The sequence below is a fragment of the Pinus tabuliformis genome, chromosome 8, assembly GCF_031772625.1.
Source record: "Pinus tabuliformis cultivar Carrire ecotype Pingquan chromosome 8, CPIR1, whole genome shotgun sequence".
NCBI classification, from domain to species: domain Eukaryota; kingdom Viridiplantae; phylum Streptophyta; class Pinopsida; order Pinales; family Pinaceae; genus Pinus; species Pinus tabuliformis.
Window position 1 is genome coordinate 1,433,367,108 of NC_142294.1, and position 23,034 is coordinate 1,433,390,141.

The 23,034-nt window shown below is 39.0% G+C and overlaps 1 protein-coding gene across 1 annotated transcript in view; it reads right to left on the reverse strand.

Moving 5' to 3' along the window:
• Positions 1–19,150, reverse strand: part of LOC149241056 (uncharacterized) — a 46,968-nt gene extending 27,818 nt beyond the window's left edge. The window contains exons 1-2 of the mRNA XM_089373857.1: positions 18,531–19,150; positions 569–778 (exon numbers count right to left, since the gene is read on the reverse strand). Coding sequence (XP_089229983.1) covers positions 569–778; positions 18,531–18,782 — 462 coding nt within the window. The 5' untranslated portion in view covers positions 18,783–19,150. The remainder of the gene's footprint in view (positions 1–568; positions 779–18,530) is intronic.
• Between the last annotated feature and the right edge of the window lie 3,884 nt (positions 19,151–23,034).

The window sequence follows — 23,034 nt, forward strand, 5'->3', positions numbered from 1 at the left end:
AGGGCTTTAAAAAAAATCAACCTGGATTTTGTTGCTTATCAGCAGAGAAATAAAACAAATACCCAGCGTTTCTGAGACAGCGATATGGCATGCAGTCAATTGCCATTCCAGGATTCACGATATACACACATGCAATCAGAGGAATGGTAATGATTACATCATAAAATGATCACAGACAGAGCCAATATAATATAGTTATAAACACTTACTAAGCTAAAATTCAAGCAAGAAAATATATCTATGTTTCAGAAAGCACAGAGGTTAACATCAAACACCCAGCTACTCAGAATTCCCATATATCAAATGAATAATGCAAGGACTATTAGCGACAGCATAAAGTTGGTAACTTGGTATGCAGTGGCTATGAAAAAGGATTTTAGAAACACTACACTCTGAAAAAAATAAAAGACACACAGCAGCAAAAAAACTAAGAAAAACACACCAGCTCAACCAAACTAAATAAAACCTTGGAAAGGCTAGCATTTTAAGGAAAACAAAAAGGATGCCAGTGCTTTAGATAAAATGGAATGATGGCTAGGTGCCAAAAAATGGTGAATTGGGGCCTTACATCAGCTACGCATTGCTTCTCAACACCTAAAGCCTTCCTCAGGCTTTCTTCTTGCTTCTCTGCTTCAGCTATAGCAGTTGAAAGTGCAGCTCGTTCACGCTTAAATTTCTCTTCAGCATCACTTGCAGAAAGCTTCATTTGTTCATACTTGGATGTCCATTCCTTGCGCTCTATTAAAAGAAGTCCCATATTACACTGATAATCATAAAGCTGCGCACTCAACACAAAACCAAGAAGAATATGAATTTATCCAACTTATTGCAAACCCAAATATAAAATCAAATGTAGCATTAAAAATCAGAATGTTATTTTTCCACTATAACATATACAGGTTAGAACTTAGGAGCGTAGCCAGAGACTTGTCGTAAAAGTAAATTGTTACAATCTAAAACATAACAACGTCAACAGAAGTTATGCAACCAAGTGAAATATTAAGAAATTCAATGTTTTGCATTGTAGCATAGTTAAATTAAAGCATAATTTACTTCTTAAAATCGCCCTTCCCTCTCCGCTCCCCTGCCAACCCCACCCTCCTCTGCCAAATAAAAAAACTTATCAATCCAGACTCCACACATTTAGACTTATGCCATCTGCTGTAATCCCATATCACTGTTTTTGTGCATGCTTTTGAATCTTATTTAGATGAGGATTGCTTTAGGTAATCCCATGATGAATCGTATCTCATCAAATGTAGTATCCAGTCCCATTGAACAAATCACTTCCAGATGTAATCTTTTAGTCCAACTGACCTACTTTTGTGGTCATTTGTTTGGACATTAATAAAATTATCTTCTCATATTTTCCTTGCAGATTAATTTGTTTTCCTTTTTGTGGAACAAATCAAAACAAGGTCAAAATAATTAACTGATTAATAATGAAAGAGACCCTTGATTTATTTATTTAAACTGAAAGTAGGATATGAAGCACATGCAACATGCTAATCTAATATAGCTTAACATAAGGTCAAAGAAATACAAGTAATATAATCTATTAGCCCTCTCATCACAAACTAATTGTTCAAAAGCATAAAACATAGGTTCTTGGCTTAGATTCATAAAGGTGAAACGAATGATATAAACATACGAAATGGCTTTGACGGATTCATGTCCACAGTTTGAGGGTGTAAAAGAGAACCAAAAAGGGATTTAACCAAATCAAAATTGAATGCAGAAGCAAACTACAGTGAAAGCAAGGGAAATATGAACACAACGAACCCTATCCCATAGATAGCCTCCAAACCAGACATAAACTTAAATCCAGAATTGCACAAGTTTATAAGCTTCAAAATTTTGGTTATAAAAAAATGTGTGCACTTAAGAATGCTTGCTACAAAGTTGATATACATGATTTTCAACACATTCTTAAAGCTCTGGGGTTGGTGTTGTTTCAGGTAGGAGGATGGACCCAGAATTATGGAAATCTGCTGACATTCGCAACAGTTCGAGGAGCATCGCACGAAGTACCCTTTTCGCAACCCGGAAGAGCTCTCATTCTATTCAAGTCATTCCTCGAGGGAAAACCACTTCCTAAATCCCGATTGTTGTCTCACATTCAATTGGCTGAGTGTGGTTCACTAGGAAAAGCATACTGAAATATTAATTCATAACTTTCAGATAAGTTACGCAATTTAGAATAACCAATTGTGATAAACAAGTACTTCTGTTGAGCTAGTCTTTTAACAAAAGTTTTATTATTTATATTCTATAAAACATTTCACTCTTGGAAAAGAATTGGGAGGTGCTATGAAGCTACTAAAAAAATCCCCCGACATTATGAAACATATCGTTTCTGATAATCTGCTCAGGTATATAACTAAACATACTATAGATCTAGACTAGATTTGACTGGGGGGGCAGTGGTATCTCTCTGGGAAGAATCTTGTGGTTCCAGTGCTTTACATAGTCAAAACAGTATTATGTCAGTTTTTGTACATGAAGATGAAGATGCTTTAACAAGCATCCAATTTAAGAGATTATTTGAGATGGGTAAAGATATTCAAACAAAAGTCAAAGGGTAAAAATTTATTTTGCAACCCTCCAACATCAAGTTTATTCTGTTTCTGTAAGGAAGATAATCCAAAAACATTTGTAACACGAACATGCTCAAAATTGGGAGCACAAAGCACTATAAATCAGAATCCAGCACTTCTATTCATTCAATTCTCATTGCAAAGAAAATGCCTGAATATACTCAAGAGTCAATATTCTTGTTACCAAATTCCTCGTCAACTACATGAATGAATGTGCGAGATTATTTGAGATGGGTAAAGATATTCAAACAAAAGTCAAAGGGTAAAAATTTATTTTGCAACCCTCCAACATCAAGTTTATTCTGTTTCTGTAAGGAAGATAATCCAAAAACATTTGTAACACGAACAGCTCAAAATTGGGAGCACAAAGCACTATAAATCAGAATCCAGCACTTCTATTCATTCAATTCTCATTGCAAAGAAAATGCCTGAATATACTCAAGAGTCAATATTCTTGTTACCAAATTCCTCGTCAACTACATGAATGAATGTGCAATCTTACAAAACAAACAAACAAATAACTATATTCATTACATACAAAATTAAGGGTGGAAGGCACCAAATAGTTGCAATGAAATCACATAAAAAAACTGTTCATCTGATATCCACCTAACAGGGTTAGTATACTTATCAATCAACCCTAGCAAGATTGGATGACTTGTAATGTTCGGAAATTTTCGAAAAGGTCACCCATTTAGAAAACAGTGTAAAATATAATAACATAGGTTGGTATAACAAAAATTAGAAAGAAACCAAGGTTATCAAAGTTGATGGGTGTGGATGCAGAAGCAGAAGACAGAACACTGCTAAAAATGTGTCTGCTGCCTGCATAACAATAGAAATGGATCCGACCAATTTTTGCTACCAGCATGACTTAGCTCTGCAACAGCATGAGCGCTCCTGTGAGGAGTTTGGGCAGCGTTGAAGGACGCGGCCGCCTGCCGCAGATCGGCTTGGCTGGGCCTTACTCGAGGTCGCCCGCCTCCATGGAGGTGTTGGGCTCTCCTCAGGGGCCTCCCATCTCTCCTCCTCCGCCTTCTACCTCTGAAGCTTTCAACTCTCTGCTCGCATCCTTGCCAGAGAAGAAGAAAGGCGAAGCTGCAAATTTTGTGAAGAAACTAGAGGACATCCCCGAGATTTCTCTCCCGCCAGATGGGCCGATCCAAGTCGCTCTGTCTCTAGCAGATCGTGCCCTCGTTGGCCAGTTCACAGGGCTTTGGCCATCCCCTAAATCCACAGAGATCTGGGTCGCCAAGAGCTGGGCACCCTTGATCAAAATCGGAGTAACCTCATACTTTCTCAGGAGAAGCTACTTTTTGTTCCAAGTTCACTGCAAAAGAGGACAAGGACCTAATTTTCCAAAATGGACCTTACTTCATGGGCCCTCAAGGATTGTATCTGAATAAATGGACGCCAGACTTCGATTCGACAGTGGATGTTCCCACAGTGGTCCCGTTGTGGGTGAGACTCCCTAATCTCCCAGTGCATTGTTGGAATTGGGATTCACTAAAGCACATAGGCCACACCCTAGGTAAATTTATAGATCGGGCTAATAACAAAGACCAGTACGATTGCGCCAAAATCTACGTGGAGGTAGATCTAGAGGTGGGGCTCCTGGAAGCCATCAAAATCATCACAGGTCCCTGGACTCATGTGCAAAAACTCGACTACGAGCAATTGCCCTTCAAATGTCGGAAATGCCACGTTTACAGCCATTTTTCCAAAGGTTGTCCGTCCAATGGGGCAGAAGAGAAAGGGAAAGAAGAAGGTTGGAACCAGGTCAAGCACACCAAGGCCTCTCACAAGAAGACTACAACTGCAAATGATAAAGGCCCTCAGACGGCCCCTGTTCAGCAATCAACCATGGAAGGCCAAGAGAACAAATTCGAGCTCCTAAGATCTGAAACCGTGGCCTCCCAAGAGGTTGAGATCCCAAAGAAAATTTCTCCCGCCAAAGCTTCCCCCTCCATCTCGACCAAAGGTGGAAGTGTCGCAGAGAGATCCAAAGGAAAGCTCTCAAAAGAGGAGGAGGAAGTCCAAGAATCTGACGAGACAAAATAAGAAGGAGAAATAGGAGACTCTCAATCCTCTCCCAGAAGATCCACAAGAGGACGCAAGTCTGCTAGGGAAAAAAGAGAGCAGGAAACCTACCAAGACAAGCTTCAAGGCAGCCAGCCAACCCTTGAGAAGCTATTGGCAAAAACTCCGAAGACGACGAGGAATCAAACTCAGGGTTCCAAGGGAGCCCACCATAACAAAAGTAAATGATGAAGATTGTATCCTGGAACTGCAGGGGTATGGGCACTAGAGCCAAGGAAGAAGCAATGAAAAGCTTAACAATATTGGAAACCCCGATATCCTCCTCATCCAGGAGACCAAAATGGAGGATACAGCTTTCCTCCAAGCAAGTAAAAAATTTTGGAATAAAAGCAGAGCGCAAGCTATCTCTGCTCGTGGAGCCTCGGGAGGGCTTGGCTCCCTCTGGAATGCCAACAAGTTCTCAATAATCTCTGAGACTTTGAACACCCACTGGATCTTCTTAAAGATGCAGCATCTTGATACCAAAGAGATCATATGTCTTTTCAATGTGTATGTCCCTAACAATGCCGGGGAGAAGAAGATTTGTTGGGACTCCATAAAAAATCTGGCAGATCTAGAGAACCTGGAAAACATCATCATCGCTGGAGATCTCAATCTCACCCTTCTTTCGTCAGAAAAAAGAGGAGGTTGCATAGTAAGGGATCCGGCAAGGGAATGGGCGGAGGATCTCATGCAGGACTGGGACCTACTAGACATCAAGCCTTCTTCCGGTAAGTACACTTGGTCAAATAAAAGAGTCGGTCCTGGTCATATAGCTACAAGACTAGATAGATTTCTTGTTCAAAGTTCCTTTCTTCTTCTCGGTCTAGAGGCTAGAATGCACATCCTCCACAGCAGTGTTTTGGATCACAAGCCCATTAGACTTGAGTTGCTGGCTCTCAAGGATCTGGGCCCTATTCCTTTCAGATTCGGTCCTCTATGGATCAAAGAGACAGATTTCATGCAAAAGGTTAGGGATTGCTGGAAGGAACCAGTCAAGGGTTCCCCCTTTTTTGTTTAGGAAGAAAAACTCAGAAGAGTAAAAGCGATGCTGAAAGCTGGGCCAAGAATTTTCCCAACCTTGCAACTGAAAGGAAAAAAATTCAAAGTTCCTTAGAACTGCATCATCTTCAACTGGAAGAAACTGAAATCACAAAAGAAGACCTGGACCAGGAGACGCAACTTCAACAGAAATTCCACAAGGCTTGCTTGGCCGAGGAAGAATACTGGAGGCTTAATCCAGGAGCCTTTGGCTCAAAGCAGGGGATAGAAACTCCTCCTTTCATAAGCAAGCCCAAGCCAGGAAATGCTCTAACTCCATCTCTAAAATTAAAGAAGAGAACTACATCCTAAAGGATATAGCCAGCATCAAAAAGGCAGCTTCCGACCATTTTAAGAATCTGTACAGTGAGGGAATGGAGGTTGGACATAGTTCTAAACTCCTGGATGTAGTTCCCCACCTGATCACTGCTAGGATGAACCATCTGTTAGAAGCTAAAGTCAACAAAAATGAAGTAAAGGATGCCCTCTTTGATATGGACCCCGACAAAGCCCCGGGACCGGACGGATTCACAGCCAGATTCCTTCAGTCCTGTTGGCAGATTGTGGAGAAGGAATTCCTCAAAATGATCCTAAAATCCCAAGATTGCCAGAAAATTGGAGGCTGCACAAATTCAACATTCCTCGCCCTTATCCCCAAGGAAAAAGGAGCAAACTCCTTCAACAGATTCCGCCCGATCTCCTTGTGCAATATTGGATACAAAGTGATAACCAAAGTAATAGCGAACAAATTGAGGAACATCCTCCCCAAAATCATCCCAGAGAACCAAGGAGGATTCATTCATGGCAGACAGATCGTGGATAATTTCATTTTGGTTCAAGAGGCGATCCACTCTAGCATGCATCGAAAAGAAAAAGGTATGGTGGTCAAGCTCGACCTAGCAAATGCTTTTGATTGAGTTAGACATAGTTTTTTGCTGGATGTTCTGCACAAGATGGGATTTGGATTAAGATTTATAAACTGGACTCGGGCTTGTATATCGGAGCCCTGGATTGCTTCCCTGGTAAATGGTAGGGCTACAGATTTCTTCAAAGCCTCTAGAAGGCTGAGGTAGGGGTGCCCCCTCTCACCCCTCCTCTTTGTGCCGCAAGCTTCTGTCCTCAACTTTTATCTAGACAAGAAGCAACAAGACCAAGAGATAGTTGGGCTAAGCATAGCAAGAGGGGTAAAAAACATCAATCATGCCCTCTTTGTCGATGACACCTTGTTGTTGGGGCTGCAACTCCGCCCTCAGCTGCCAGATTTAAAGAAGTGCTGGATGAATTCTGTGAAGTCTCGGGCAGCAAATTAAACAATGGGAAATGTCATATTTATTGCTGGAATATTTCTCCATCTTCCCTAAATTCCATTGCTAGATGCCTAGGCTTTGCAGCCTCTTCAAATTAGACCTCTTTCAAATATCTTGGCCTTCCTATCTTCCTCAAGAGGGCCTTGAGCAAAGATTGGAACCCTCAGCTAGAGAAATTCAAAACTAAAATGCAGGCCTGGGGCTCCTCCTGGCTCAATATTGCAGGCAAAGAAGTGCTCATCAAAGCAGTTCTCAGTAGTCTTCCATTATTCCAATTTTTTGTTCTCTTAGCACCTGTGGGTATTCTCAAGAAGATGGAGGACCTTATTAGGAAGTTTTTCTGGAAGGGAGGCAAGCAAAATGAAAAGAAAATCCCACTTGTCAACTGGGAAATTGTTTCCAAGCCTTTATAGGAAGGAGGACTGAATTTTAAAAACCTCTGCACTCAAAATTTAGCCATGGGAGCAAAACTGATTTGGAGAATTATAGCTCCCAATCCAAGTTGGGTGCATTTAGCATTATGGAAAAAATACTTCAGAGGAAGGCGTCTTCACTGCTCGCATAAGCCCAAATCCCAATTCAGATCTCCCTTCAGCATTCTAAGTAGCAAAGCAGCTCCTTTGGTGAATATGCAGGCTTATTGGATCCCTGGGAACGGTCAATCCATTAATCTATGGGAAGACCGAATTATGAGCAGGCCCCCGCTGGCTGAAACTCGCTCCTTGCATTCGTTGCGGACGTGGATGATGGACACACACATTAAATCGTTGTGGGATATGTCATGTTGGATCAGACATCGCTGGGCAGGCTGGAAGCAGCTCCCGGTCCCTCCTGCTCTCCAAAGCGACTGCGCAGAGCTCTACAATCTTCTGCACGGGTTGGCTCCCATTCACGTTCGGAGAAAAGATGCCCGTGGATGGGGTCTGCAGCGCGAAGGCTACTCGGTGGCACAGGGGTATGTTAAATGCTTGGAAAGGCCATACGTACAGCCAGATCCTGCTCCCTGGAATGGGATATGGAAGTTCCCCTCCATCCCGAAAATTGATCATTTCTGTTGGTTGCTCTGCCATAAAAAAAAATTAACGGATGATAGGTTGCAGAAGAGGGGATTTTTTGGCCCTTCTAGATGCATGCTATGTAAAGATAAGCCAGAATCTGCCCTTCACCTCATGTTGGAGTGTAGATATGCCGTCCAAATCTGGCAAGAGCTCTTAGGAGCATGGAAATCTAGCTTCACTCTCCCCTGCATTATCCCGGATCTGTTTGTTGGTTGGTTGTCCAGATACCCAGGTCCAACCCCAAAAAACAAATTAATCATAGCAGCTTGGACTGCTCTTCCCAAAATTATCAGTTGGCAGATTTGGTTAGAGAGGAATAGAAGGATATTCAAAAACAAAGAGCAATATTTCAGTCTCGTTGCAATCACAGTCAAATGTCAGCTAAATGAATGCCTGAGAGATAGAATGGATGATTCAAGCTTATGCCAACAAGACATCGAGTTGGGGGTTGCACTCAATCTCCAATTCCAAAAATCAATTATCAACCCCATTCCTCCCAAAGAATGGCAAATCAAAAAAAATGAAGAAGACTTTCAGTCTTGGATTTCCAAGCAAACAATCCCCTCTCTTCTTTGATGGGGCAGCCAAGGGAAATCCAGGAATCATTGGTGCGGGAGGGCTCATAATAAAGATAGAAGGAACTCCTATCCACAGATTTGCTTGGGGACTGCGTCACTCCTCTAGCATGCAAGCTGAAGCGTTGGCTCTTTTCCAAGGGATCAAGCTGCTCAAAGAATTGGGATTCAGGGAGGTTAATGTCTTTGGTGATTCGTAGGTCATCATCAAAACAATGGTGACAAACTCTATTCCAACAGATTTGCGTCTTGCAAGGACGATCACAAGACTCAAAGCAATGGCAAAGTCCTTGAAAATGGAATTTTTCCATGTGCTGAGAATAAACAACAAAGAGGCAGATATTGAAGCAAACAAGGCAGCTCAGCTACCTGCTGAGGCTATTCTCAGAGACAAAGAAACATCGTGGGATCCAATTCCTTAATCCCCTATCTTCCATGTTTTACTGCATTTTATTGAAGCAATTTGTATGCATTCACAAGCTAGGGCAAATAACAGAAATAGAGTTCATTGTAAAATGTAAGAGACAAATCATAAGCGTATGCGCCTTGATCCTCTTGTTGGAGAGGTGCTCAGAAATCACCTCCAATATCTGTAATTTGTGTTGTGGCTTTAGGCCAAGTATCTAATACAATCCTATAACCGTTCCTGTAAAAAAAAACAATAGAAATGGATCCCTCTCGGATGCAAAACATGCTACTATTTTGTTTTTAGGTCAAATAAATTGGGTTTTAGTGTAAGGTGGGCCTAGTTAGTCATTAGGCTTGGTTTATAATCTTTATTAATATTTTTTGCAGTGTTACACTTATCACTGTAATATCGCCAAAATCTGACATGGAGATATTATCACATGTATATATCGTGATAATGAGGTTTTGAAATTATTGCGATAATTTAAAATTATCGCTTTGCATTCTTCAATATCACCTTATAACCAAATTCTTGGTTTTTTAACCCTCTTTCTGCAAAAGTGAGTGAGAAGACTGACTTCTGAGGATGCTGTGACCATTTTCCATCAAGCAAACGAGGGGAAATCCATTGTTTTCATTGCCATGATTCATTTCATGAGATATTTCTTTTGTTTTGATGTGATTTTGTTTCATCCTGTCAGGAGTTATGACTCAAGACAGATATCATATTTCAGTATTGATGTCCGATGTACTACTTGACACCATAGTTTTAAAACTCTGAGTCTGACTCCGAACCAGCCGAAGGTCGACTTCGACTCTGAACCGGTCGAGGGTCGACTCCGAGTCCGACTCAGTATCGACTCAGCCTAGTTGATTTCAATGACTCGGTCTTTGTAAAAAAATACATTAAATATTTATTTTTTTATGAAAAAACATAATTTTAAAGATTTTCATTCATGTTTCCAAACTCAAAGCATTAGAAAATAGAGAGAAGACAACATATGATCAAAGTATGCTCATGAATTATCTATTATATCAAAATGGCACCCAACACATGTAATATATAGAGATCAGAACAAAAACACATAACCAAGGAGGCTCTAAATGGCCTCTACAACAAAACATCACTAGTCACTAGTCACTACTGCTAGAGAAGCCAACATCATCTGGCTCAGACTCTGAATTAGAACCAGACGAGGAAATCCATGGCTCCTCCTCCTCATCAAGATCTCCAACTGCAATTGTAGTAGTAGCACTAACAGGTGCAGCAACTGCACGCTGAGATAGACAAGATATGCGCTTGCATCGTGGCTGAGTAGAGGAGGTACTTGCAACTTGAGGACTCGGGATTGGGCCTAGTACTAGTGGATCTGCATTCAACTGAACATTATGTTCAAATAATGCCTCCATCTCTAAATCAAAATCAAGACCAATATCCTCATCGGGGTCAAACTCTGCTGGTTGACTCTCAACTACCCAATCTGATGTTGGATCAATGTCTTCCGACACAATGGGATCTATATCAAGTCTTTTGTTTAGCAATTGGTTGCGTCTTAGCCAGAGTTTGTATTGGACGTAGACTAGATCATTTAAATGTTTTTGTTCCAAACAGTTTCTTTTCTTTGTGTGAATCCTCTCAAAGACAAACTAATTGCGCTCACACCCAGAAGCACTGCAAGTTTGACTCAAAATACGGATGGCAAACTTTTGCAATTGAGAACAATGGCTACCAAATGCCTCCCACCATTGTGCTGCAAAAAACATAGTTGTGTAATGAGTTAGCTCAACAAATTATATCCAACTTTCAAATTATAAACAATTTAACAAAATAAGAATTTGAAAATTGAACTTGTTCACTTGGCTCATTTGCTTCTCTTGCAATCCTTGCTAGGTTCTTCGCAAAGGTACCTGTGGCTCTACTGAAACAAGTGATATGTTGGTGTATCTCCAATTGGTCACTCTCCTTAGCGACCATGCGCTCAAGGCACTCAATTAATCCATCTTTAACCTCCCCAGTCAAATCTTCTGCCTCCAGAGCTTTATAATGATACCTTGAATTCAAAGAAATAAAAATAAAAATAAAAAATAAATAAATAAAAACCAGTTGCATGTATAAGGCGATGGAGTTGAATGTTCCATATTTGACCAATGATTTCCCAAATGGGTCCATACTTAGCCACTCTATCTTTGTATGTTGCCTTTATTTGCTCCTTTGCTTGATCCATAGCCTCGTAAATGAAGCCCATAGCCAATCTTTCCCCATCCACCAACCACAACACCCTAACTAGTGGCTCAACAACCTTCACAATCTCTACTACCTTTTTCCAAAATATTTCTTCATTAACTTTCTTTCTCACATCTTTGCCATCCTGTTTGCAAGCCCATTGACATTCATTCCATTCATCACTGGAAAACATCCTCTGCAAGTTTCTATGTTGGGAAAGCATAGATTGCAATGTCAAAAAATGAGTTGCAAATCTAGTGATGGCAGGCCTAACAAGATCCTTGCCCCCTGTGTTTTTCCTCATCAGGTTCAAAATCCATGAGTGATTGTAGATATATTTTGTTATGCTTTTGGCATGCTCTATAGTGTTCTTGACCCAATCTATTTTACCAATAACCTCAAGCATGAGGTCTATGCAATGTGCAACACATGGGGTGCAAAAGATGGTTTTGTGCTTTTCCTCTAATATTTTACCAGCAAGAACATAGTTAGAGGCATTATCTATGATTATCTGAACAACATTAGCCACCCCCACCCTCTTCAAAAACCTCATCTAAAAGCTGAAACAACAAGTGTGCATCTTTCACCCTATTAGATGCATCAATTGATTTTAGAAACAGGGTTCCCTGCAGGCAAAAGATAAGAAAATTTATGATGGTACGGTACCTTGATCAGTCCATCCATTTGACATGATAGTACATCTTGTTTTCGCCCATGAGCTTTTGAAATCTTTCAAATATTCATCAATGGACATAACCTCTTTTTACAAATGAGATCCCCTTAACTCATGCATAGTAGGGCCTTTGAAGCCCTTTCCAACAGCAAATATGTCATCAAACATAGTTTCATAATATGGTGAATGAGAAGCACTGAAGGGGATATCAGCATCATACCTATTACCATCATCTAGCTATGTAATCACAGGCAGTTTCTCTCAATTCTTTCTTCCAATGGTCATCTAAAATAGGCTGCATTTGACCTCTATTAGCTTGAGGACCATGTGCACTATCAGAGGGAGAGAAGGTTGTGACTGTGAAATAACTTTTGATATCACCCTTCTTTTTAATTTTACCCTTACCCTTTTCTTGAATAGACTCCAAAGAGGGAGGAACATAGCGAAAGGGGTTGGATGCATCAGTGCAAGGGATAGATGAAGAGCCCTCATAATCAAAATTGTGGTTGGCAGCCATCATGAGTTTAATACTCCTCTTCCTCCCTATTTCAGCCTCTATTTCTTTTTGCCTAGCTTTTTCTTCCTCAAACTCAAATTTTACTAACAACTCCTTCCTATATCCCCAATTTGTTTTGCTGGTGCTGCACATGGAACAATTTGGCCTCTAATATCAGCCAAGTGTTGTTTCAACCTATGGATGCCCCCTCCACCTCCCTTAATTTTTTTATGACAAAAATTGCAATGCATTTGATTATCAATCATATCAGCATATGCCCAAGCAACATCTTTCATTCTGTGAAACATTTTCTGATATTTGGGCTTGGAAATGAAAGGACAAAAATCTGAAAATAAAAAAGAAAGAAAAAAAACAACTCTTCAATGTTCATTTCTTTTATAACCGGCATGGTTTTAAAACACTGGTTGACACCTTATACATCTTATATATCAGTTTTATTTTCATATTTATGTAGCAATGTTTTTAACTTTTTGTCTGATGTTGATTTTGCTTTGGAAGTTTAGAAATTTGAAAAACATATGTATATTTTAAGTTTCCCAACAATTTTCCGATATTTTCCATGATATTGCGTACCCCCGGCAATAAATTCCTGATAATGATAAATGTAACATTGATTTTTTGTTTAATTGGGAGAGGGGCAGATTCATATATACAGTCAGCATTCTCAGGGATATTCTCCTGCTTGTATGACTAAGATGCAAGGTGTGTCCTGGGGTCCCAGGGATTCTATCCATGCATTCATTGCATGAACGGTGTTTTTGAGCATCCAGCACATGAAACCATGAATTCCACTATAATGGAAACATTTCCAGTAAAATTCAACACATTATCACTGTAACCACCTATTTATTGCAGGTCCTGGGAGGTCCTGTCTCTTTGAAGCTCCCGTGCCCCACTAATTCCATCAACAGGCTATCCATGCCTTCCAACTAAGCCAATCCAACCATATTGTATCTTGGCTAATGGACCAGATGAATTTCTAAAAGCACCCGTTTACTTTGAAAAGCATGTAAGCTATGAAAGTGTAATTCAAGAATTTTGCAGTTTCCACAAAGCCTGGAGCCCAGCACAGGTGTCTGAACTTTGGAGTGACCCCATGTTTGAGCTTTCTTTGATGCCTATTCAGAGTGTATCCAATAGCAACTGGCAAAACTGTCAAACTCTGGGTGGTGCTTTCAACCAGTTAAAATGCCGCCAGCCCTATGTCACCTGACATGGAGATAAGGGGGCACATGGATTCAAGTATCTGATAGGGTACTTGTAGACAACCAAAATGGGACATGAAGGGACACGCAAATACTAAACACTACACACACATACACATATAAAGGATAAAGGAAAAAAGTATCCTAATTTTTAAAATTTACGGAAATAAAATATAAGTATATAGACAAAAACCACTGCTGATTGAGAAATGATAAACTCAGCAAAATAATGGCAGCCTGTAGAAGGACCATTGTAAGAAACCTCCATTCTCCTTCTCTGCACAGTGTCTACTAGGCTTTCCATGAAGAAATAGTGTTTCACTCTGAAATATGCCTCTTTATTTTGCTGTTTTAGTGACCTGGGCCCACCATCCTGCAGGTCTGGCACATCGGAACACATCCTTCTAGCGAGTTGGGCATGCACAAGATGTGTCCTCTGCAAGGCCCTTGTCCCTGTGTCTCCAACTCACAGGAAGGACATGCCAACATGTCCTATATGCCGGATTCACAGCACAAAGAGTGGGTACCTATCAGGGAAGTTGATGACAGTCACATTAGGCAATTGTATTTGCAATTAGTAATTGGTTCTTCTGCTAGCACCCCATATGCTTCTCAGCTAATTGAAACATGCCTGAACATGCAGCAAAATTTTGGTTGTAGCTATGTGAACTTAACCTTTTATGAGACTCTATAACCCCTTGTTAATCAAGTGAAAAGTTCATCTAATATGATCAGACTTATAACACAACTGAATTACAGAAAAAGCTGCTTCTTCCAATCTTTGATTAAAACTTGCATACTGGTCCCTCCTAGATTTTCATCTTATATCACATAGGCAGTCACAGTTATTGTCCTCTATATGGATCAACTAACTCATTGAAAGTATTCTAAAGCAATGATATGATCATTTATTTCATAATTTTCTACAATAATGCCTTAATCCTATGCTTTTATGTAGCAAAAATTGATAGTATTTTGATGATTATGTTTGCATAATCTAATCACAGTCATATTTCTTATTTAAACAGAAATCCATCTCTCCTTTCAGAATACAGCTGTTACAAGCATTCCGGCAGTTGTTAGTTTCTGATTCTCACTTCATAGAGTATGAGTGGGTATACAAGTATTAGAACCCATGCTAATTTTCCAGGAGAAATTAAGCTAAATATTTGTTTAGGAACTTCTTGAGAACCATCTAAAGGAAAACTGGGTTGTAAGCCCCATTGTAAAACTTCTGTGTAGATGCAGATGACTTCAGATCTGCGAGCGAGTGCATATCCTCCAAGCTCAGTTAGTGGACATCTCACGAGTAACCTCCGCAATGCCACAGGACCATACATGCTCTTTGCATGGTGCTGGCCTCCCAGCCCCCCAAGATTGGGCAGCCAGGAACCCATAACCAGATTTTTTTCTTGGGCCTCAAATTTTAGGAAAGCTTCAAAGGATCGCTTCCAGGCTTTACGCAGGCTCAGCCAAACCCCCCCATCATTTGGGCTTTCCATAGAGAATATTAGCAGGCTTTGCAATGGCTTCTTCACAATGATGATGACAACAGGGATATTTGTACTACCCCTCTACTTCTACCTCTATCTCTATCTCCGATGTTCAGAAGTGTTCCCCTCTCTTTCTAGGGTTTACCTTTTCAGTTCAACCTTTCTCAAGTATTTTTATCCGCTTATTGCACTTTCATTTGTATCTTTTCAAATTTTAGCATTTAAAGTGATGATGACACTCCCACATAGTGTTAATTGGCTACATCTTATAGTCCCATTGAACTATTCTTTTGTCATTTAAGAACATCAATAAAATTATCTTATTTTATCTTATCTGAACCCCACCATGATGTTACAAGTTACCATCATAATTGTTTTTCAGCATTTTTTTGTAGTAGCAATTATTAATTATGTTTCAACATATCAATTCCATATGATAAAAAATTATTACTAAATTCAATAAGTTTCAAGACATTTTCCCCTTTATTTGTTTTCGTGTACTTTTGCAGAATTTCCCATTACGGACAAATCTGTGAGAAGCATGTTAAACCATATTTGGCTAATTTAGAGAACTTGATTTGCTTCCATCTCAGATGAATGATATGCAGCTACTGGATCCCTATACAAGCTCAAAAACTTCTGTGATGTGCTATTTTGGATTTTTTTGCCAAACAGTTATCAACTATTTCATATGGAGGTAGCGATTCTGTTCTTAAAGATCTCAGTTTGAGACATGGCCCATACCAGGATTATATGAATCCTCCAGGACCTTACTAATCTGTTCTGAAAAATATCAGTTTGAGACATGACCTATCTCAGGACCAATATAAAAATTTCAAAAGGATTGACCTAAAAGAAAGAACCAACCTTTCAATAGATTATCCCCCTACCCTTAGTCAGGCCTGATGCTTACCTTGATTGTTGAGCTCATGGACAATTAAACCAATAAAATATTCATTTGTCAATTAGAAATGCCAAAACATCAGTATGTATTTCATAAGCCACTTGCAATAATTTTTAAGCTCTGGAAACATTTCAGAACCTGCAAAGCATTGACACCCCAAGAACTTAATATAAAGAAACCATCAAAAACAAAGTTGGCATTACTAGTTCAGCCTGTGAAGTGTGTGGTACGAGTAGACAGTGCAGCATATATTTTTAAATGTCAGTCTGCCAAAGTTTTTTGTTCATGGTTTCAGGCTGAATTTCGGTTCCTGATTGTAGCTCTGCTCCATCAGAAGGGACTCCTCCTGCAGGGCACATAGATGGTCAGGAACAACTGCAAATTTATTTGGTTTTCAGATCATTTAGTTGCAATTGGTTGTGTCAATACCATTGTAAAGTTACTTTCAATGAGGTTCCTCATCCCCTTTCTATTTCGGATTTGTAGAGTTTTAAGTAGGAGTTGGCTCTACTCCTACAAATTCACTGACACAAATTCTGCCATGATATTTTGTCCCTCCCATTGTGGGCTGAGGCTCATATGATGACCTTGTTAGCTTTTGTTGACATGGGTGTTCCGGTTCCCAAGTTGTCTGTATGATGTGCCTATGTTGCATTCTGTTGTACTTAGTTCTTCTTTGAGGAAATATACGAATCGTTTTCAAGAAAAAAACACAGTTGTATTCTGCATGCTGCCCATTTTAATAAGTTGCTTTTTCAAATTCTTAAATTTCTTTTCACAGATTAGGATCTGCTACATCCTCACTCGTTCAATTCTTCTTTTCCTTTACTTTGCAGTTGAGTTTTCTTATGTTTGCATTTGAGTATTTTCATCTTTGCATATTCCTCTCTGCAATATCCACAATTCGACAACCCCCAAATCCTAGCATTTCTCTTCCCTTGATATGAAACACTGCAATGTTGCTATAAATGTTAGTGACAGTTCCATCTCCAAGAGCCAAAGAATTTATCATATGTCGGTCTTAAATTCTACGATATTTTGAGCTAAGAACTTAAATATCTTTCATCCACAAACTATACATCACATGTGTTGACAAAACACGGACTACCTGCACCTCCTCTAATGTGTAAGATTATTACATACGGGGCATTCGCATGTCTACACCAGATTCCAGAATACAATAACTGTTTTGTTATCAATTCCTTCCCAAAGCTCCCTAGATCTTGATTTCAAATTCCATTTCCTTGGAAAAATTATCTTGAACATGAATAGTTTTCTTTGTTCAGTGACTTGGGACACAATTCAACTAGACATGGGAAATGGAGCTTGCATTAGTTGTTCTCTCCAAAAGCACCAAGGAATACCATACGTTTGACAAATAGCATTTTTAAATATGAGCAGATTTTTTAGTTTCAGCTGGTGAAACTCAAACATAATAACTCCATGATTAGAAGCCACATTCTCACTGTGGCTTGGGAGAACTGCACAAGTCATTAACGAAATTTGATCATCAGGGTCTATCCACTTTGACCAGATTTTTTATTTTGAGCTGGTGAGGGTCAGAGCTTAAGCATAACTCCATGCTTATGGGCACCCACTTCCTCAACATGTCGTTATAGGTGCTTACCAAATTTTGATCATCAGGGTCTATCCACTTTGACCAGATTTTTTATTTTGAGCTGGTGAGGGTCAGAGCTTAAGCATAACTCCATGCTTATGGGCACCCACTTCCTCAACATGTCGTTATAGGTGCTTACCAAATTTTGATCATCAGGGTCTATCCACTTTGACCAGATTTTTTATTTTGAGCTGGTGAGGGTCCGAGATTAAGCATAACTCCATGCTTATGGGCACCCACTTCCTCAACATGTCGTTATAGGTGCTTACCAAATTTTGATCATCAAGGGTCTATCCACTTTGACCAGATTTTTTATTTTGAGCTGGTGAGGGTCAGAGCTTAAGCATAACTCCATGCTTATGGGCACCCACTTCCTCAACATGTCGTTATAGGTGCTTACCAAATTTTGATCATCATGATCCATAATATGACTAGAGGATATATGTTGATACTGTTTAATGGGCTGACGGATATTTAAAGAGGATTTTCGAATACATGCATAAGTGTGTGAAAGAAAACATACATAGCCTCAAAAAAGATTATATGTTGATCATGGTCTAATCGCTCACAATATGACTAGCGGGTATATGGTAATTCTGTTTTAATGGGCTGACTGATACTTACGGAGGGTTTTGCAGTACATTCAAGTATGTGAAAAAACATAAATAGGCTCAGTAAAGGCCTTCTGGGTATACAGAAATTCAGTTCATGTTACCGAAATGAAAACATCAACGTCAAAAATGAGCTAAATTACCCAAAACAACAGAGATCCATGCAAAAATCAGCTAGAAAACTATGCGAAAAAAAAAAATGCTGTGTAGTAAGTCTCACCTCAGATTCCAATTTCGTAATGTAGGCAACTAAGAAGGCTTTGTCTTTCTTCTGGAGAGTCTCTTCATCCAACCCAACTTCTCTGAGCCGCCTCCACATCTCATTCTCATTCACAGGGCTTCCCCTATTAGCACTAACCGGGCTCCTAACTTCCGGTGACGCCGCAGCAACAACAATACCCTTGTTCTTCTCCTTCCCATCTGTCGACGGAGAAACCGGCGAACGCCATCCCGTCCTCTGTGGGCTCAACATCACGTTTGATTGCAAATATCCGCTGCCGTCTTCACTAAAAAACCAGTACTAACAAACCCTCCTCGCCAATTTCGGCAAAACCCACCATGGAATTTCACACACCACCAAACCCCCTCAGCTCCACCTAAAGCCCAGAAGGAGCCGCCGATTCCCCTCGAAAGACGGCCACTTGGGAATCGAGAAATCAGGGGGCAGAAAACGTTGCAGCCGATCCGTATCAGCAAGCCCGTCAACAAATGTAAAAATATATCCACAAAACCTTTTCTGCTATAGCTACTGGTGTGATGTAAATCCATAGAGCTCCATACTGTTATCGTGGTCCCAAAAAAAGCAATTTTCTTCGGCTTCCTTTCCGGGCCTCTCTCTCCTCCTAATGTATGATGACGCGGCGATTTCCAATTCGTGAAACCCGCAAAACAAGTGTTTCATTTAAAATCAGTCCACGTCAGACTCCGTGTGGCCTCGTCCCATTCATACAACCCTCAAAACAAGGGTCTAATTCAAAATCCCTCCACGTCAGATTCTCCGCAGCACAAATACCAAAATGAGAACTCTCCCACATATTTAAACATATAAAATGTTTAGAACAAAACAATCACTCGCTATATTTAGTCAACGAGCTCAAGTTTGGCGGCTCATTTTGGAGCCATTATATATTCTTTACTTGTGGAATATTATATGTTTTCCGCCGAAAGATGAGTTCATGCCAACCCTTTTCCCTCTTTATTTTAGTGGATTCTTTTTGCCAACTTTAGTAGAAGGTTTATAAACTTTCGGCGGTTGTATTGAAGATTTAAATAAGCCGGGAGTACGACACTTATTTTTCCGACGAACTATCCATGGAATTTGGTGAGTCAAATCTTCGACGAAATCGGATATCGAAAATAGTACAAATTTATTTATAAGCTGCGGAAAACCGCAAGAGATCTTGGAATAGGAAAATTTTGTGATTTACTTTAGTAGTTAAAAATTAAGTATTTTATTAAAATTTATTTAAAGTATTTTTGTGATTTATTTTTAATAAAAAAATAAAGTATTCTATTAAAGTTTATTTAATGTACTCTTAATTAAATGTTAGATATGAATAGAAAAAGCAATGGTCCATATTCATTGCTGTATGGGGACAGTATTCGTGGCTATTAGGTGAAGAAGATTTATCTATTTTTAACAGATTAAGGTGAGATAGTCTACTTTAAATGTTTTAGCGTTTATTTATTTTATGCATAGGTTTTCTAAGTTGATTGTCTTTATTAGGTGTATTACTCAATGTTTAGGTCAACGTTAAAAATTATAATTAACATCAAATTACATTAGATATTATTAAAGAATGTGAGATAGTATTCAAAAAAAAAAAAAAGGTAATATTCAAAAGTTTATAGGCATAGTATGATCAGCGCTCTCTTAGCCAAGTTATATGGTAGTATTTTGGAAAAGAAGTTAAGCATATGGCTTGAAAGTGAAGGTAAGCGGGCTAAAGGCCAAGCAGGTTTCAGAAGGCATCACTCAACAACAGACCACCTTGTTACGCTTAGGATCATTGCGGAGGAATGTCGTAATGATAAATCCAATTTATTTTGTTGCTTTGTGGACTTTAGAAAGGCTTTCGATACGGTTCCTAGATACAACCTTTGGAATAGATTAGAAGAGCTAAAGGTTCCTCTCGAGTTGAGAGCTGCCGCTATAAGGTTATACGAGAATGTAATTGCCAAGCTAAAGAGCAATGAAGGGTGGTCGAAAGATATTAAGTGTAACATCGGAGTTAAACATGGTTGCCCCCTCTCCCCTACCTTATTTGGCATTTACATCGATAAGCTCGAAGGCTATTTAGAGGAAGCAGGATGTGATGGCACGATCTTAGCTGGGATAGTTGTCATCCTTCTTTTTTATGCTGACGATATTGTTCTTTTGGCAAGGTGCCCATCTGATCTTAATAAGCAACTCAGGCTTCTTAAGGATTTCTGCTCTACCATGGGTATGACTGTTAACACTGACAAAACAAAAGTTATGATTATCAAATCCAAGAAGGACACTTACGCTAATTTTATGTATGACAATAATAACTTGGAGGAAGTGTATTCTTACAAGTACCTAGGAATTGATATTCCTCACAAGCTCAACTGGAACCATAGCATTGAGAAAAGGATTAATGGGGGGTGGAAAGCTTACTTTGGTCTTGAAAATAATTGTAAAATAGCAAACCTTGTAATATGGGATAAAAAGAAGTTCCTCTTTGAAACTTTAGTCACTCCTGTTATCTTATATGGCTGTGAGGTTTGGGGTTGCAACATCTCCAGAGAATCATGGAGAAAGATTGAGCAAATCCAGAAGCGTTTTATAACTTATAACCTGAAAATTAAAAGTAATACACCCTATCCTATTCTCCTTATAGAAGCAGGTCTTTCCCCTATTGAGAGCCTAGCTATGCTTAGGTTTCTATTGTACAAGCACAAAATCAGTAACATAGACGATCATAGACTTCCTAAGCTAGCTTTAAATTCTAGCCAAAACCACCTAAGGCTCAATCGAGGGTGGCATAAAGACACAAGGGCCTGGTTAAACTATTGGGAGATCAACGAAAATGATGAATTGCAAAACATAAATAACATTAAAGATATTGTTACTTCTAAGTTCAAAGAAAAAATGTGGTGTGAGAAAGACTTAGCGGCTAAAAGAAAATTAAGTTATTATAAGAAGGTCATCAACCCCACCCTAGAAGATCAAAAGTATATCTCTATTTTAACTAGCTCAAAGAAGAAAATTAATATAGCAAATATTAGAATTCTCATGAGCTCCATAGTGAAACAGGTCGTTGGGCAGTTCCTAAAACGCCATGGATGGAAAGGATCTGCCATATATGTGAGAATAGGAACATCGAGAATGAAAACCACTTCCTCTTAGAGTGCCCCGCGTATAACCACATTAGATCTCAGTTTCACAATCTTTGTTACAATACTGACCTTCCTAGCCTTTTACAATGTCAAAATTATAGTGAGCTCGGAAGGCTTCACTCCAACCTTTTTTAGCATAGGAATAAAATCTTAAATCAAAATAGATAATTTGTTTCTTTAGGTCCGATAGACCATTATTTGGTCTCAGCGGACGTTAACCATCATCATCATCATCATCATGAAATGGTTTTTTTAAGTATTTTTTAAATTAATTTTAATAAAAAATCTATAGAAATTTTTAAAACTAGAGTTTAAATTGTCTAATCGGTAGAATTTGAGTGTCCTAGTTTTTCAAGGTGTAGAATTTATTTATCCACTCAAAAATGTATTTTAAAATAACAAAAAATCACAATATTGCTTGAGATTGTATTGCTAGATTCAAATGAAAAAGTCATTTTGTATATAAGTTCGACTACGCCTATATATATATATATATATATATATATGAAAAGGTCATTTCACGTATAAGTTAGAGTAAGCATATATATATATATAGACAACTTGAGGAGTGGTTAGATTCGTAAGGGGGTGATGGTATATATTTGGGCAAGTTTATTATAAGGCTTCTTTTATATGCAGATGACCTTATTCTGATTGCTAAATCTACTCTTGGTTTGCAAGAGCACTTACTATCCCTAGAGCACTTTTGTAGAAGGGTGTGGATGCAAGTCAATATTAGCAGAACGAAAGTAGTGGTTTTCTCTAAAAAAAGAAAACATAGCCAGCATAAGTTCTTTGAATGTAGCATTCTCGAAGAAGTTGTAGATTACAAATACCTCGGAATTGATTTCAACAAAAATCTAAGCTAGGATGGTTGTAGAAAGAAAAGAACTTTGGGGGTTGGAAAGCATTTTATGCTTTTCAAAACCACTCAAACTCTTTTTGGGCTTCTAGTGATTCCAGTGGTTCTCTATGTTTGTGAACTATGGGCCAGCAGTACATCCGACATGTAGTGGAAACAAATTGAGAAAATTCAGAAGTGTTTGATTACAAACAGATTCAAAAATTAAAAGTGCAGTTCCTTATGCTATATTGTTAAGTGAAACAGGGGTTGCTCCTCTTGAAGCAATTGTTATGGTGTGAGTCATAAGGTATTTTAAAAAAATGAGCAAATGGAAGAGGGTAAATGGCCTAAGGTTGTCTTTAATGACATATTGTGCAAAAAAAAAAGACTTTGATGCAGCAAAATAACAAATGGTTTAGTAAATTATGTATTCGCTTCAACGTGTGTCCTATAAACAGTAAAAAGATAAAAGCTTTTGTTATGGATAAGTTCCACAAGCGTGCTTGGGATAAGGAGTTAG